The 15,306-nt window shown below is 34.1% G+C and overlaps 1 protein-coding gene across 3 annotated transcripts in view; it reads left to right on the forward strand.

Annotated features, from left to right (window-relative positions):
- Positions 1–15,306, forward strand: part of CSMD3 (CUB and Sushi multiple domains 3) — a 1,193,315-nt gene that overhangs the window by 735,318 nt on the left and 442,691 nt on the right. For all 3 annotated transcript variants that reach the window (XM_024129404.1, XM_024129405.1, XM_028500327.1), the window contains 3 exons: positions 3,148–3,330; positions 5,133–5,459; positions 9,146–9,340. In XM_024129404.1, the coding sequence (XP_023985172.1) occupies positions 3,148–3,330; positions 5,133–5,459; positions 9,146–9,340 (705 nt within the window). The remainder of the gene's footprint in view (positions 1–3,147; positions 3,331–5,132; positions 5,460–9,145; positions 9,341–15,306) is intronic.

Genomic DNA, 15,306 nt, shown 5'->3' on the forward strand with positions numbered 1-15,306 from the left:
TGTTTCTCCTTGGGTTTATCCTGTATGGGACTCGCTGCGCTTCCTGGACTTGGGTGGCTATTTCCTTTCCCATGTTAGGGAAGTTTTCGACTATAATCTCTTCAAATATTTTCTCGGGTCCTTTCTCTCTCTCTTCTCCTTCTGGGACCCCTATAATGCGAATGATGTTATCTTTAATGTTGTCCCGGAGGTCTCTTAGGCTGTCTTCATTTCTTTGCATTCTTTTTTCTTTATTCCGTTCTGCATCAGTGAATTCCACCATTCTGTCTTCCAGGTCACTTATCCATTCTTCTGCCTCAGTTATTCTGCTATCGATTCCTTCTAATGTATTTTTCATTTCATTTATTGTATTGTTAATCTCTCTTTGTTTGTTCTTTAATTCTTCTAGATCTTTGTTAAACATTTCTTGCATCTTCTCAGTCTTTGCCTCCATTCTTTTTCCAAGGTCCTGGATCATCTTCAGTATCATTATTCTGAATTCTTTTTCTGGAAGGTTGCCTATCTCCACTTCACTTAGTTGTTTTCCTGGGATTTTATCTTGTTCCTTCATCTGGTACATAGCCCTCTGCCTTTTCATCTTGACTATCTTTCTGTGAATGTGGTTTTTGTTCCACAGGCTGCAGGACTATAGTTCTTCTTGCTTCTGCTGTCTATCCTCTGGTGGATGAGGCTGTCTAAGAGGCTTGTGCAAGTTTCTATCACAGTTCTTTTAGAAATTGTCAGAGAGGGTAGACAAAATTAATTAAGGTCATATAATTTCAATTTGACAAATATAGCAAATTGAATTGAATATATTTTACTGATTTATCCTCTGTGAGGCTGGATATACTTATACTGAATATTAAAGCAATAACATTAGAAATCAGCAACAAAATGATAGCCTAGACCCATACATTTAAAAACACCTTGAAATTATTTATTAGTTAAAGAGGAAATCAAAATGGAAATTATAGACTATTTAGAATTGAACAAAGAAAGCTCTAAATAGCAAAACAGTACTCTGAAGAAAGTTTATAGACTAAAAAACATTTTTTTAAGGAAACAAGAAAGGTTGAAAATAAACTAATATAAAAACAAACCCTAAGACTGCAGCTCAAGAAGGTGGAGAAAGGGGCTTCCCTGGTGGCGCAGTGGTTGGGAGTCCACCTGCCGATGCAGGGGATACGGGTTCGTGCCCCAGTCCGGGAGAATCCCGCGTGCCGCGGAGCAGCTGGGCCTGTGAGCCATGGCCGCTGAGCCTGCGCGTCCGGAGCCTGTGCTCCACAACGGGAGAGGCCACAACAGTGAGAGGCCCGCGTACCACAAAAACAAAAAAACAAAACAAACAAACAAAAAAAAAACAAAAAAAGAAGGTGGAGAAAGAATAGCAAAATAATGCAAAAGAGAGTTGAAGGTGGATTCCAAAAAGATAAAAATGAAAGATGTTTAAATAAAATCAAAACAATAGAATTGATTACCAAATTTGGTTCTTTGAATAGACTAGTAAATTTGACAATATTTTGGAAGTATGAAGCAAAGAAAACTGGAAGACTAATCACAAATAAATAGCATTGGGAGTGAGAAAGTTTATGACATCTTTGTAAAGAGATATTTAAAGATTTTGTAACACAATTCTATTACTACTAAACTAACTTTGGAAAATTGCACTTCTCTAACATATATATAAGTTGCTAATATCGCCCCCCCCAAAAAAAATAACTTTAATAGTAAAATAACCTTAGAAGATATTGAAATGGTAGTCAGATACCTATCTCAAAATTATACCAGACTCAGTCAGCATTTTTGGCAAATTGTCACACTCAAGGATCCAATTTTCCTGTTATTACAAACTAGTCTAAAAGACTAGTGAATGTTGGAAAATTGCTAACCTCTTCCCTTGATATTAAGTCTGTATAGGAACAGCACAAGAAAAATGATAGACCAATGTCACTATGACACAGATAAAAACAAATATCAAACCAAATGCAGTGTATTAAAGAAATCATTATAACTATGTTTTCTGCTAAGGATACAAGAACATTCAAAAATATCTCCAAAATTATTGTTTGGTTAATAAAACAGCAAGTTATAGAATATATTGACAGTATAATACAAGTTACTATATATATATAAAGCAATATTACCTAGATTTTGTGAAGAGAATTTTTACGTTTACAAAAATACAGATGTTTATATTACATAGTACATATATGTGTATTATTATAAAAGCATGAATAAAGAACTGGAAAGATACACAACAAATTGGTGCTAGTAGATTACAGAAGAACCAGGAATGTGTGATTGTTGGAGTGTCAAGAGAGACCATAACTTTTTCTTAAAGTTTTATTTTTTAAATTAAAATTAAATTTTTTTTGCTGTTGAGGATGACTGTATTAATGTGATTTCATGTAACCTAAAAACCAAAGCAATTACCACAATAATCTGCAACTGACATTCCTAGATTCACAAGGAAGATCCCAGATATTTGGAGTTTCCTTGAGCACATGTCGAAAGGGTGTTTTAATGTGCTCTTAAGAGATTTTTTTTTTCAACCTCCTTCAATTTAATTCATCCACAAAACATTTGTTGAGGAACATATCTGGGTAATTTGGAATGTAAAATTGATTCCTGACATAAGGAGCTTTTTGGGGAGTCTAATTGGGGAAGTAATTCAAGCAACAGGTACTAGGGAGAGTGGCAGATCCTGTGTGGAGGGTATTCACTGATCGTTTTAGGAGCACATAGGCAGAGAATATCACCTTGTGTCCTGGTTTCAATCTAAAGATTTCCTGTATAATGTACAGATTACAAAAATAAAAGTTTTTGAGATTTGGGGAAAATACATATGTATATATATGTGTGTATGTGTGTAGTACAAACAGAAAATCTGAATCTTGTTTGTAATTATTCTGTTCGGAACAACCACATTAGCTCCAACAACCTCAGTTTCCCTATCTACAAAATGAGAGAAATGCACTAATTGTTCCCTAAAGATCATTTCCTCAAATCATGTCCATAACAGTAGTAAGAGAAAATTAAGATTGGAGAACATTTTCATCTTTTGCTCTGAAATATCTTGGCTATAGAGAGTGTACATCTCTTAAATTTGCTGTGTGGATATCATATGCCTGAAAGGCTTGAAATCTGACATATCATCTATTTTTACAGAAATTGAAAAAGAAAGTTGTGGTGATCCTGGTACACCCTTATATGGAATTAGAGAAGGCGATGGATTTTCTAATCGTGATGTTTTAAGGTTCGAATGCCAGTTTGGATTTGAATTAATTGGAGAGAAATCCATTGTTTGTCAAGAGAATAACCAGTGGTCTGCAAACATACCCATCTGCATCTGTGAGTACCAAATGCTTTGCTTCCAGATAGCATATGTTACCCTGTCCTTGCATATAATTGCTTTTATAATTAATTGCAAAGAACTGGAACTGTGTAATTATTTTTGAATGAGTAGCACTTTTCAACACTATCTTTAACAAGTGTGCTTATGCCAAATTATAAATTTCATTGCAGATTTAAATAAAGTTAGCACAGTTCACTTGGTAATGGCAAAGTATATTCTACAAATGTCCTCATAACACTTTATTTGTGGCATTTTATACTTTATAGATAGAATACTTCTTATGGAAATTATACATCTGAGCTAATTCTATTAGGCTCATTTATTTTAACAAGATAGTATATGCTTATTTGCAATCAGAAACACTTAAAATATTTAAAGCTTATATTCTATGTATAATGCATTAACTTATTTTTTCTTGTAGATGCGCACACTAATGCCTGCTTAAGTGCCATTTATTTATATTGCACAGAATAAAATTCATTAATGTTTGTGATATACAATATGCTTGGATTAAAATAATGCGTTTCTTCAAATACTTTAAAGCGTTCCAATTTAGCTGCAACAAAAATATAATTTGTGTTATCTGTTGATGCACTTTTAGGTTAAATTAAATACTATCTTCATTACCAACAAATACAGCTTACCAGGTGTGAATGCAATATTGAAAATTTTGCATTTAGTTTTGATTACAAATGGTAACATAAGCTCATAATCATGAAAGTAAAAAATAATTTTCTTGTTTTAAAATATGACTTTTCATTTGTATCCAACTTAAAATGATCATGCTTTTCATTTGTGAAATCCTTTACTCCCTACAAAGGCATTAGCACAAACTTTACTTCAATATATAACTGTTTTTTTTAAATTTAGCAATTTTCAAGAACTGCATTTTATCTGAATTTTAATTTGTGCTGCAAAACACACATTTTCCTTTATTGAAAATGCTGATTATTTAACATTTTAAAAATATTTAACATTTTTAAACATGTACTGAGAACTTTTAAAGTGAGTGGAGGCCAAACATTTTCTAATATATATATATTATCTTTTTTTCCTCTGTGTAATAGATCATTTTTTTAAAATCCTTTCTCTACTTTCTAAATGTTCTGTGTGAACCTTTAAATCATATTTTTTAAAAGCTAAAACAATAAATCTGAGGGGAAATAAAGACTAACCTTAGTATGGTATGGGAGTTCTTATTTAGTTCTTTTTCCAGCGTTAGCCCCTAGTGGCAGCTATCATAAGTGTTAATTCATCTCCTTATCTGTGTTATAAGCTATGAGAGCATCCCATGGCCATGGGAGGGCTGAAATTCATCTAGTTACTACCCTCACTCCAAGTTTTCTCCAGGTTGTATTATCCCAGTTATGCTACTACCTACATAATATTTGTGTGTGTTTGTTTTCAGTCATTTATTTCGTAAGCATTATTGTTTTCTTTGGAAATGTCTATATACTTCTCCAATATTTTTTTAAGCACAGAAACTAAAACTTTACACTGCACTCTAACATGGACATGATAAATGTCAAAATAAATTGCTGTTATTACTCCAATTATATTTTTGTGCATATTTAAGCATACGGTAATTCAAAGTACTAGTAGCCTTCCTTAATAATGTTCAAACAATAACATATTTTTTTCTGTTTTATAAGATAGATTATATTGTTTAATATTATTTTTTTTCAAACTGCTAATTGATTATTATAATTGTTGGCTGTGGCAAAATGAGGTAATTTGAACTATTTGAGGTAATACATTTGAAAATTTATTGTGTTTTATAATCTTCCTATTTTAACAGTTCCTTGCCTCTCTAACTTTACTGCACCAATGGGAACAGTCCTTTCTCCTGATTATCCAGAAGGGTATGGAAATAATTTAAATTGCATCTGGACAATAATCTCTGAACCAGGGAGTCGGATACACCTTTCTTTCAATGACTTCGATCTGGAATCCCAGTTTGACTTCCTTGCTGTTAAAGATGGAGACTCTCCAGACTCCCCAATTCTTGGAACCTTTACTGGGGCTGAGGTGCCTTCTCATCTTACTAGTAATAGTCATATACTACGATTGGAATTTCAAGCTGACCACTCAATGTCAGGACGTGGCTTTAACATCACTTATAACAGTAAGTTTAATTTTTCCATATCACATATTTCTACACATTAGAGCTAGAAAGGAATCATACAAAACAGCTCTCTTGTTCCACAGATAGGAAACTTGGACAAGTCATATACATAATTTGTATCAGGGACAGTCTTTCAGCCCTTGATTTCTAACCATATTTTTACTCCTTACTGTGTCATTTCTCTTTGTGAGAGGCCTGATATTAAGGAGTTATATTTCAAATATAGTTATTATATCAACAATATATTAGCTTATTCTATTAAATCTTATAAGCATAATCTCAAACCTACTGTACATAACATATTTTGCTCTGTTATTGGTATGCAAACATAAAAGGGGGATAGATCCTTCCTTCAAGATATTCATAAACCAGTAGAGGATTTTAAACAAATAATGACAACACAGAGTTATAATTCCAAAGACAAAATTAGCTAGACTATCAAAGTGTCACAGAGAAGGAAATCACTAATTCTGGGGCAGTAGGTTACTGAGCTGACTTAGCAAAGATGCTACGGGGGGAAAATACCTTAGTGATTAAGAATATCAGCTCTGAGGTCAAACTATGCAACTTCAAATCTTGGTTTTGCTACACTTTTAGGTTTAATAACAGAGCCTCAGTATTCTCATCCATAAAGTCATACTGGGTTTTTGTAAGGAGCTGTTGATGAAAAAAATAATCAGTGGTCAATCTAAGAAAGAAATGAACATTTTTTTCCAAGCCAACTTGTGGATTGTAACCTGGGAGACAGTCTTTCAGAAAGCTCTGAGGACTGTTCCACCTGTTCGAGGTCAAAGCACAGTTATGTAAGTTTTTGAGAAAAAGGATTATAGTCAAATGACCTATTAACAGTTTACACAATCCAGGTCTGCACTTCCAAAGCAAGTAGTGTGTCATCGTGATCCCTTCTGAGATTAAGAAGGAGTGTTATCTACTAAGGAGGTCTGGTTAATGCAGATGAACAATACACACTAAAGAGGAAGGAAGAAGCCCAAGAGGGCAGAGAAAAAATTATGTTTAAATTTTCATTTTGCCATAAAATATGAATTTTATTTAATCAGAGTAAGTAGGGTGATGCATGTAAATAATTCAGTGTATATACCTAATAAATAATCAATAAACATTAACAGTTGTTGTTTAGTTGTCTTCTGAAGTATTCCCTTGTCAATTCTTATTCTATTATTGTATTTATTACATTGCTTTAGATTTAAGAATTCTTCGAGGTTATTTAGCTATTGTCTATCACCCATATTTTTTGTATTTCAAAAGGATGAATATTATTTTTCTGAAAATAACGTGGTGTAAATATAGCAAAAAGATGAATCACATAAATGAGAAAAGTTAACAAACTTAGTAAGTTAACAAACTTACTTAGTTTGTAAGTAAGTTAGTAAGTTAACAAACTTACATACTAATGCTTCCGTGTGCACATGTTTTATCTGAAGCTGTAGAATGCTAGTGATTTTTATTGTTTTCTTCAAAGATACCACACTCTGTCAGATTCTGACCAACTTGATGAGTTATTTAAGTGTCACATTATAATAGGATTTAATTTCCTGCTCTTTAAAAAAGCACTGCACCCCCCTCACCCTCACTCTTGCCCCAGCCCATTCAGTGCTGAGCTTTGTCAATTAATAACAAAATGCAGTTATTGTCTTTTCAAAGTGACACTCTTAGTGAATATTGTCACTAATAAGTTGTCAACATGTAATTGCACATCATTAAAGTTGAATTAGCTGTGACATGTCTCAGAGAGACATGCTGTATAAAATGGTTGTTTTATCTGTAAGTCCCTTTTAAAATATTTCATATACATGTATAAATATAGACACATATACATTTATCTATTTACAGTTTTTATGTTGTCTTAAATGCATATATATACATATATATATATATATTTTTCTTTTCTTTTCTTGCGACACAGTTTGCGGGATCTTAGTTCTGCAGCCAGGGATTGAACCCCAGACCCCACCAAGTCCTAACCACTGGACCACCAGGGAATTCCCTTAAATACATAATATTTTTAACTTTAATATTTATGGTATCTTGAAGGTATTATGGAAATATGCCTCTTGTTCCTTGTTCTGTTTCTCTAGTAAATAATTTAAACCATTGTATTCAAATTCCGGCATGTGGGATCCTCCCAGACCAGGTCGCGAACCCGGTTCCCCTGCATCGGCAGGCAGACGCGCAACCACTGCGCCACCAGGGAAGCCTGATATTGAGCTTTTTAAAAGCACAGCAGAAAACAATAATTAGAAATAAGTGTACCTACAAAATAGATTTTATATATTTTAGAATTTACCTTAATATTATTTTATACTGTTTAACTTAAGAATGAGGAGACTGGATAATACAATTATATAACTTATGAACAGTATCACAGTGATGATTTAGTGAAAAAATTTAAAATAACTGCATGTACCCATGCAGTATGTATATAATATTAAATTGTAAATACCCCTTAAAATGTTTTACAAATTTAGACTTTGCTACTTTAAATATTCTTCCATTTATATTATACTAATTTAAACATTTATAATGCAAATTTATAGGACTCATGTAATCTATAATCTATGAGAAATTTAAGTAAGCACATTGTCCTTACACTTCTGCTACTTGCTGGGATGGGGCTAAATACTCATCCTGGAAGATACAAGGTAAAATAAGATAGTGACCCTGAACTAAAGAACTCACATTCTCTTGAGAGACATGAGACAAGTAATCCAAGATACAATATGTTGTGGAGAGGGACTTCCCTGGTGGTCCAGTGGGTAAGACTCTGTGCTCCCAGTGCAGGGGGCCCGGGTTCGATCCCTGGTCGGTGGACTAGATCCCACATGCATGCTGCAACTAAGAGTCCACATGCTGCAACAAAGATCCCGTGACCAGGTGCAGCCAAAATAAATAAATATAAATAAATATTTTAAAAATATATGTTGTGAAGAAAAAATTTAAAGCCAGACCAGGGGATCCATTTCAATACTGTCTCTATGATCTGAGGCAAGCTACTTAACTTTTTCTGAATCTCACATTACTCTTTAGAGTAAATGGCTATACTTTGCTCATCAGGCTATTCTAAATGTTAAGTGAGGTGACAGTATATCTAAAGCTCCTATCACAGTGCCTAGAACATGGTGTTTGCAAAAGAATTAGCTCTTTTTCCTTTTCCTAGATGGCAGAGAGTAAATGATATACGGAAAATTATAGAGAAATTGTAAGACGTTCAAAACTAGATTGAAACTTTTCACTTTAATACTCACTGTGAGATGATCTCTTCATTCCAAACAATGAATCACAAGAAAAGTTTTCAAAGGGACATAGTCAACCTGCTCTGTATCAACCTGCTCTCTATTCACATTAATTGGAATTCTGTCCAGCTTATACTGGATATTTTTGCTTAGATAAGGCAAATGATTTCAAGAAATAAGCAAAAACAATTCTATTCTGAAATTTTGTAATTGTAGAGTGTAGTTCACATTTTAAAACAACCACATCCATTACACATCAGAGAGAAACAGGTATGGTCAGAGGAGAGCCTCTCTATTTTTTTTTTTTTTTTAATAAAGGCTTTTCTAGAAATGAGCATAACCATTTTAAAAATCATTTTTTCTCATCCCCAATACACAAGGGTCTGTCTCATACTGCTAGTTTGTGTGTTTTTCTCTTTTTTTGCTGTTCTCAAGCATTTGGACATAATGAGTGTCCTGATCCTGGAATACCAATCAATGCAAGGCGGTTTGGGGACAACTTTCAATTAGGAAGTTCGATTTCAGTTATTTGCGAAGAAGGATTTATTAAAACCCAGGGAACAGAAACAATTACGTGTATTCTTATGGATGGAAAAGTGATGTGGAGTGGACCAATTCCAAGATGTGGAGGTAAGCACAATGGTCAGTGAAAAATACAATTCCATCATAACTATGCACTAGAAACCATAACAGGAAATTCATTGTTCTACCAGGACTCTTGTAATCTTAAAATATCATTTAGCATTATACTTTAGACATATAGTATGTAGTTAAATTACACTTTTAATATTTATTTTTTATTTTTATTATTTTAATTTTTAGAAATCTTTTAGAAGCTCCCTTTAAAAGGAGCTCTTATTAAAAGATACACATTAATAAACAGTAGATATTGGTTGCATGTGTAGAGTACCTTTAATATATTTCATAGTTACAGCTGAGTACACTTTATAGTTTCCAGTCATATTTTTCTTGGTCTTTTAACTATTCATGGTATAAATTGAATTTATTTTTTAAAAAGCATTAACTATTATTAATCATAATAAATAAATTTATGCTAAAGCACCCGTTATTTAAAATGTATAATTTTTGTAGGCATAGTTTACTAAACATTTTTTTTTTCAATTTTGATTTGCCCAATAAAATGCAGTCAAGAAAGTTCAGGACAAAATATATGTGTGTTTTATATATCTATATTTACATACACAATGTTTGGAGTACCTATATATCTTTGAATATGTGTAGTCGCATAAAGTCACAAATTATATTGGTAAGAAGGAAGGATGATCATCTTAAAGATAAAACATATCAGGTATATAGCGTTTCAATATAGAACCTATAAGAATGTTGGGGGGGGTTATTTAGAATTGTCACAGTAGGAAGTAACATTCTGAATTCTATTTTTCTCCTACTCTAAGGTTACACATCCATTTTATTAAAAAATATATAAAAGGACTTTTACTAAGACAGATGAACTAGAGCTATTAAACACCCTTTAGTAGATCACCATGTAGTGATTAGGTGACAATTTTAAGTGGTTTCTTCTTTTTCTTGCTTTCCCAATTATTCTTGTTAGCTGTGCCCAAACTGACATTGGAATCTTTGTTTTCTCAATTTCTAGCTGGTAAATTGAGAATATTTAATATATACTTTCCAAAACCTTTGTTTTCTCAATTTCTAGATGGTAAATTGAGAATATTTAATATATAACACTTAATTGAATAATACAGCTGTTACTTATAAATGTTGAGTTTCATTGAATTGAACATTTTCATAATATCTCATGATGAAGTAATCCAGACCATGCAATTAAGTTTTCCTCTTAGCCCCTTCAATTAACAACTCTCTCCTCTTCTAATCACCTTCTCATTTGTAACATCAGGGGGCCGAACTAGATGACTTCACTGTTCTTTTCCAAATATTTGAGATTTTCCAAATCTCAAATATTATGGGCTTAGTAGGGGTTACCCTGACAATGGCTATGACTATGCTATTATGTTTAAAAGACATAATGGAGTTGCACAATACAGGACTAAAATAAAAAGAGAAAAATGAAAGTAGTGTTCAATTTTTTCCATCATACTTTGCCCTGGAGCTCATTCATTCTTTTAACCATAGTTCCCGACCTAGACTTGGGGAATCAGTCAGGAAAGCCTACATTAGTATTTGACTAATGTGACTGGAGTGAAGGATAGTAGAGGGACAGGGTTTGATGAATACAGAGACCTCTGAAGAATGAAATGCTTTGTAAAGAGTGCTAAGCAGATTAAAAATTATCCTGTGGCAACAGGAAGCCACTTTAGTTTGGAAGTGACATGACGTGAGCCTCTCCCTCCCCTGCACTGGGAGTTGTTTACAGTTTCAGTAGACAGGCAGAGACTACCTCCAGATAATTGAATCTCATTGGATTCTCGCTTCCCTAACTTGGGTGTTGGTTTAGGAGCTGCTTGGTGCCCAGCTGCATGGGGTGGTAAAAATAATGAGGTTGACATCAATGAATCATTTGATGAATTGCTGCTTTATTTGAGAGAGCAATTTCAGTGAGATTTTTCACCATGAAAAATGAATGGTGTTTAACTTTTAAAAATAAGTGAAACAAAATATTCAGAACTAAGTTGGCACAGGCCAGTAGGCCCTTCAGACATCCTAAAGAGAACTTTATAAAGTTCCCAAAGGAGAAGAATATTTTTTTCTGCATATGTGAGTGGAATTACATGCAGTTGGCTGGCTCACCTGCCAATTTCTGGATCCAACATGAGGTAGGAACATCACCAAGGATAAGGCTAGAGCCAGGGAAGGCGTAATGGTAGTGGGCTGGAAGCGATTGTACAGTGGCACTTGCCAGATAACCTGCCACATCCCAGGCTGTGTTTTGAGCCAGGTCCCACCCAATAAAGCAGACTGATTTCAGCTCCTGTATAACTAACTCTGGTGGGTTTCATTTCTAAGCCTCTGATTAAGGTTTGTAAAGATTTCATTTAGTTTTGCCTGAATTCTACTTAGGTACTAATAAGAAGAGCGTGAAAAAAAAAAAAAAAAAAAAAAAAGAAGAGCCTGAGACTAGCTGAGGAAAGCTTATGTTTTTCTCTTCCTAAGTTTTTTTTTTTTTTCTTCTTTTTTTTTTTAATCACACCACTTCCTCCCCCATTCCCCAAGCTGCCACATAGCCACTCCAACTTACACAAAGAATTATGTCTGGAAGCTCTCTCTGCCTATAGTCTTTGTTCTTTAGACCTTCCATATTTTGACAGAGAAGTTTTGCTTATTATTTATTATAGTTTTTCTTTTGGGGCTCTCTCACAGCTTCCAATACATGTTTAATATTTTAGCTAAAACTTTTTATTATCATATTAAACACTTTATATAGTGAAATATGTACAGGTTTATGTATTCTCATTAATACAAATAACTTTCTACTTTTATTTTCTTCAAACAAAAAACTCCAAAATCAAATGTATTGTTAAAAATTGCTAATGTGCATGGATTGCTGTGTGTTAAAATTAGAAAACAGAAAGAATTTGTTTTAATCAGAATTTATAGGGCAAAGGAAGTCACTATAAAATGTTTTGATAAGAAAATCCGGGGCTTCAACTCACTTAAAGATTGCCTTCTCCCCACAACTCCTCTTTGTCACAGTAGTGTAGAAGTTTAGGCATATTGGAAAATTAGTGATCCACCCACATCAACCAGTCTTCAACCCTAAAACTGTGGAAAATCTTTGAGAAAAGTGAAAAGAAACTTTTTGTCTGCCATAGGCCTTTTATAAGGATTCTTCAAACCAAAAGGGAGAAATGAAATCACATATGTTGCAGTTCTGTGATCCCATAGGTGAACTTAGATTTATTTCGGATAGCTTAAATACAATTGTTAACAGAATTGGGTTATACATTTTATTCATTGACCTGAAGTTCAACACTGATACATTAGCTAAGGATAGATTTAGGCTATCTTTGTGAAAATTTGAACCTTTTTCTTTAGAATGGGGTGATCGAATTTCCTCATGAGGAAGAAAGATTTGATGCTTTATGAAGTCTTGTGATCTTTCAGTTTTGCTAATTGAAAACAAAATACATTAATTTTTATAATTAGCATTGAAACCATTCACTTTGAATTCCACAAACTGTCTGCCTAACTCAATTTAGTAACAATAAATGACTCTTTCACCCACACCTAGACAGTAGCCTGAATATAACTGGCTCTATCTAGGGCCAGTCTCTGCATGGTGACTTCAAAGACACATCCTAAAACCATGAAGAATAGTGTGAATGGTTATCATAGGTCTCCTTTAATGGGCTGACACAGGGATTTTCATGATTTTCTACCTAGAAATCTTCCTAAAAATCTTCTTCCTCTTTCTCCACCAAAGCTTCCCACTCATAGCAACTGCATAAACACTCTCCTTCTCTTTTGCTCTAGTCCCCTCACATTCATTTATTCTTCACACAACCCAAGCGCCCCGTTGGGCACTTTGTGAGCGTTCTCCGTAAATTCAGCCCTCGGGAAGTGCAATTTTCTTATAAGAATCTTTCCCCTTGGAATTCCTTCTTTCTTCACTCGTTTTCTTTCTTTTTATGTTATCAGAATTCCTTTCAGGGACCTCTGAGGGCATTGCCAGGCTCACCCACATGTATCCTTCAAAGTTGCCTGTCAGCCTTGGTTCTAGAAAATTTGGAATAGGGAGGGAAGGGGCAACCTTAAGTACATTTGGATTTATTTCTCTCTTCACGTGTGTGTGTGTGTGTGTGTGTGTATATCTCCTGAAACACAGGTAAGATACTGCTTTTATTCATTTTTCTCAAAGGACTAGTGGGCTACTAGATTTTCTTTACTGCACCAAGCAATGCAAACTGGAGTCAGCCCTTACCCACAAATCCTAGAATCTTTTTCTCACACAGTAAAATCCCATAGGATTTCTAGTCACTGGAATATTCCTTGTGCCTAATACTGCTACATAGAAGGCAACATTTAAGGTATAATATTTGACCCACTCAGAGAGGTTTCCTTAGTGGCTTTAGGAAACCCACTGGTCTCTGCCCACCTATTTTCTTCCTGTCCATGGGCCAGCTCCAAAGGATTGAGACATACCTGCCTTATTGTCCATACCTCAAGTGATCTGAGCATCATTATTTGGCCTTCTGTTCATTGTCTCTTTTTACCGTTTATAGTTTAAAGTCTATTTTGTCTGAGGCCTTCTTTCTTAAGTACAGCCATCATTAACTTATTTTTCTCAGCTTTGATTCACTTTATCAGATGCACAAGACCCTTTGTAGTGGGGAACGAGTCTACGGTTATATGGTAAATTGGCTTTAAGTCTTCTCTGTCATGAAATTTTTACAAGTGCTCCTGGTCCTCCTATCTTTTGTTCGTACCTTTTCCTAGCTATCTTGTTTTTAAATATAGCTATGAGGTTACTGCATATCCGGAACATATTGTTCCAGCACTTGCACTCAGCTCAAATTCCTCTGGATACTTATGTCCTCTAGTTTGGTGAAGCCAACTGCCATAAGATGGAGGTTTTGATGGATCTGAGTCCACTAATAGATCTAAATGCCCAATGTCATAACCTCAAATGCTTACAAGAGCAAGATGGTAACAGAAATAAATTACATGGGCTGAATAAAACAGGCTAGCTCACAAGCAGTGAGCACTGTCATCTAGAGTTTTCTGTTTAAAAAGCAGGACAATTGGACATAAATTACTTTGTCTCTGTTGCAGTCATATAAGGAAACTGTTCCTGGATATGAGGATTTATTATTCATTGGTGAATGTCATTATAAAAAAAATGCTACCTAATTATACTCATGTAGACTGAAGGATGAGAAGGATTTATTTGCAGACCAAAAATGAGAGTTGGGTTAAAATGTATTCATTATTTCTTTATAAAATCTGAAATACATGCCATTTACATTTTAAAATCAAATGTTCCTTAATAAAGTTATAAAATTATTTAACTATTCATGAAAAATGTTGAATGAATCTAAAAATTTGTATATTTTATTAAATTTCATTTTAATAAATATGCTACTCAGGATCATTTTCGTCTCTCTTCCTGGTTTCTCTTCATTTCTGTAATCTTTGTTTGTATGTGATCCAGAGCTAGACCATGAATATTTTCTCCTATTTCCACTCACTCTAGTCATACTTTTCATCCAGTCTCCAGCTTTAAATAACACCTATGTGTTGATGGCTCTCAAATTTACATTCTTCTACTTCTCTGTCCTGAAGTCCAGACTCATCTATTCAACTTCCTCCTCAATATCTCCACTTAGATGTTTAATAGGCATCTCAAACTTAGCCTGTCCAAAACTGATCAGATTCCCCCGGACACTCCAAACCTGATACTGTCACAGACTTTCTCCATCATCATTAATAGCACTCCATTCTTCCAATAATTCAGGCGAAAACCCTTGGGAGTAATTCCTGACTCCTTTCTTTCTATCACAACCATACACAGTCGATCAGATAAATCTGTTAACTCTACCTTGAATACCTATATTCAAAACCCATCTACTTCTCACTTCCTTAACTGCTGACATCCTGGTACCAGCAGCCGTCATCTCTGGCCTAGATTACTGCAGCAGTCTTGTAACTGGTCTCAT

This window comes from Physeter macrocephalus, chromosome 15 (assembly GCF_002837175.3).
Source record: "Physeter macrocephalus isolate SW-GA chromosome 15, ASM283717v5, whole genome shotgun sequence".
Taxonomy (NCBI): domain Eukaryota; kingdom Metazoa; phylum Chordata; class Mammalia; order Artiodactyla; family Physeteridae; genus Physeter; species Physeter macrocephalus.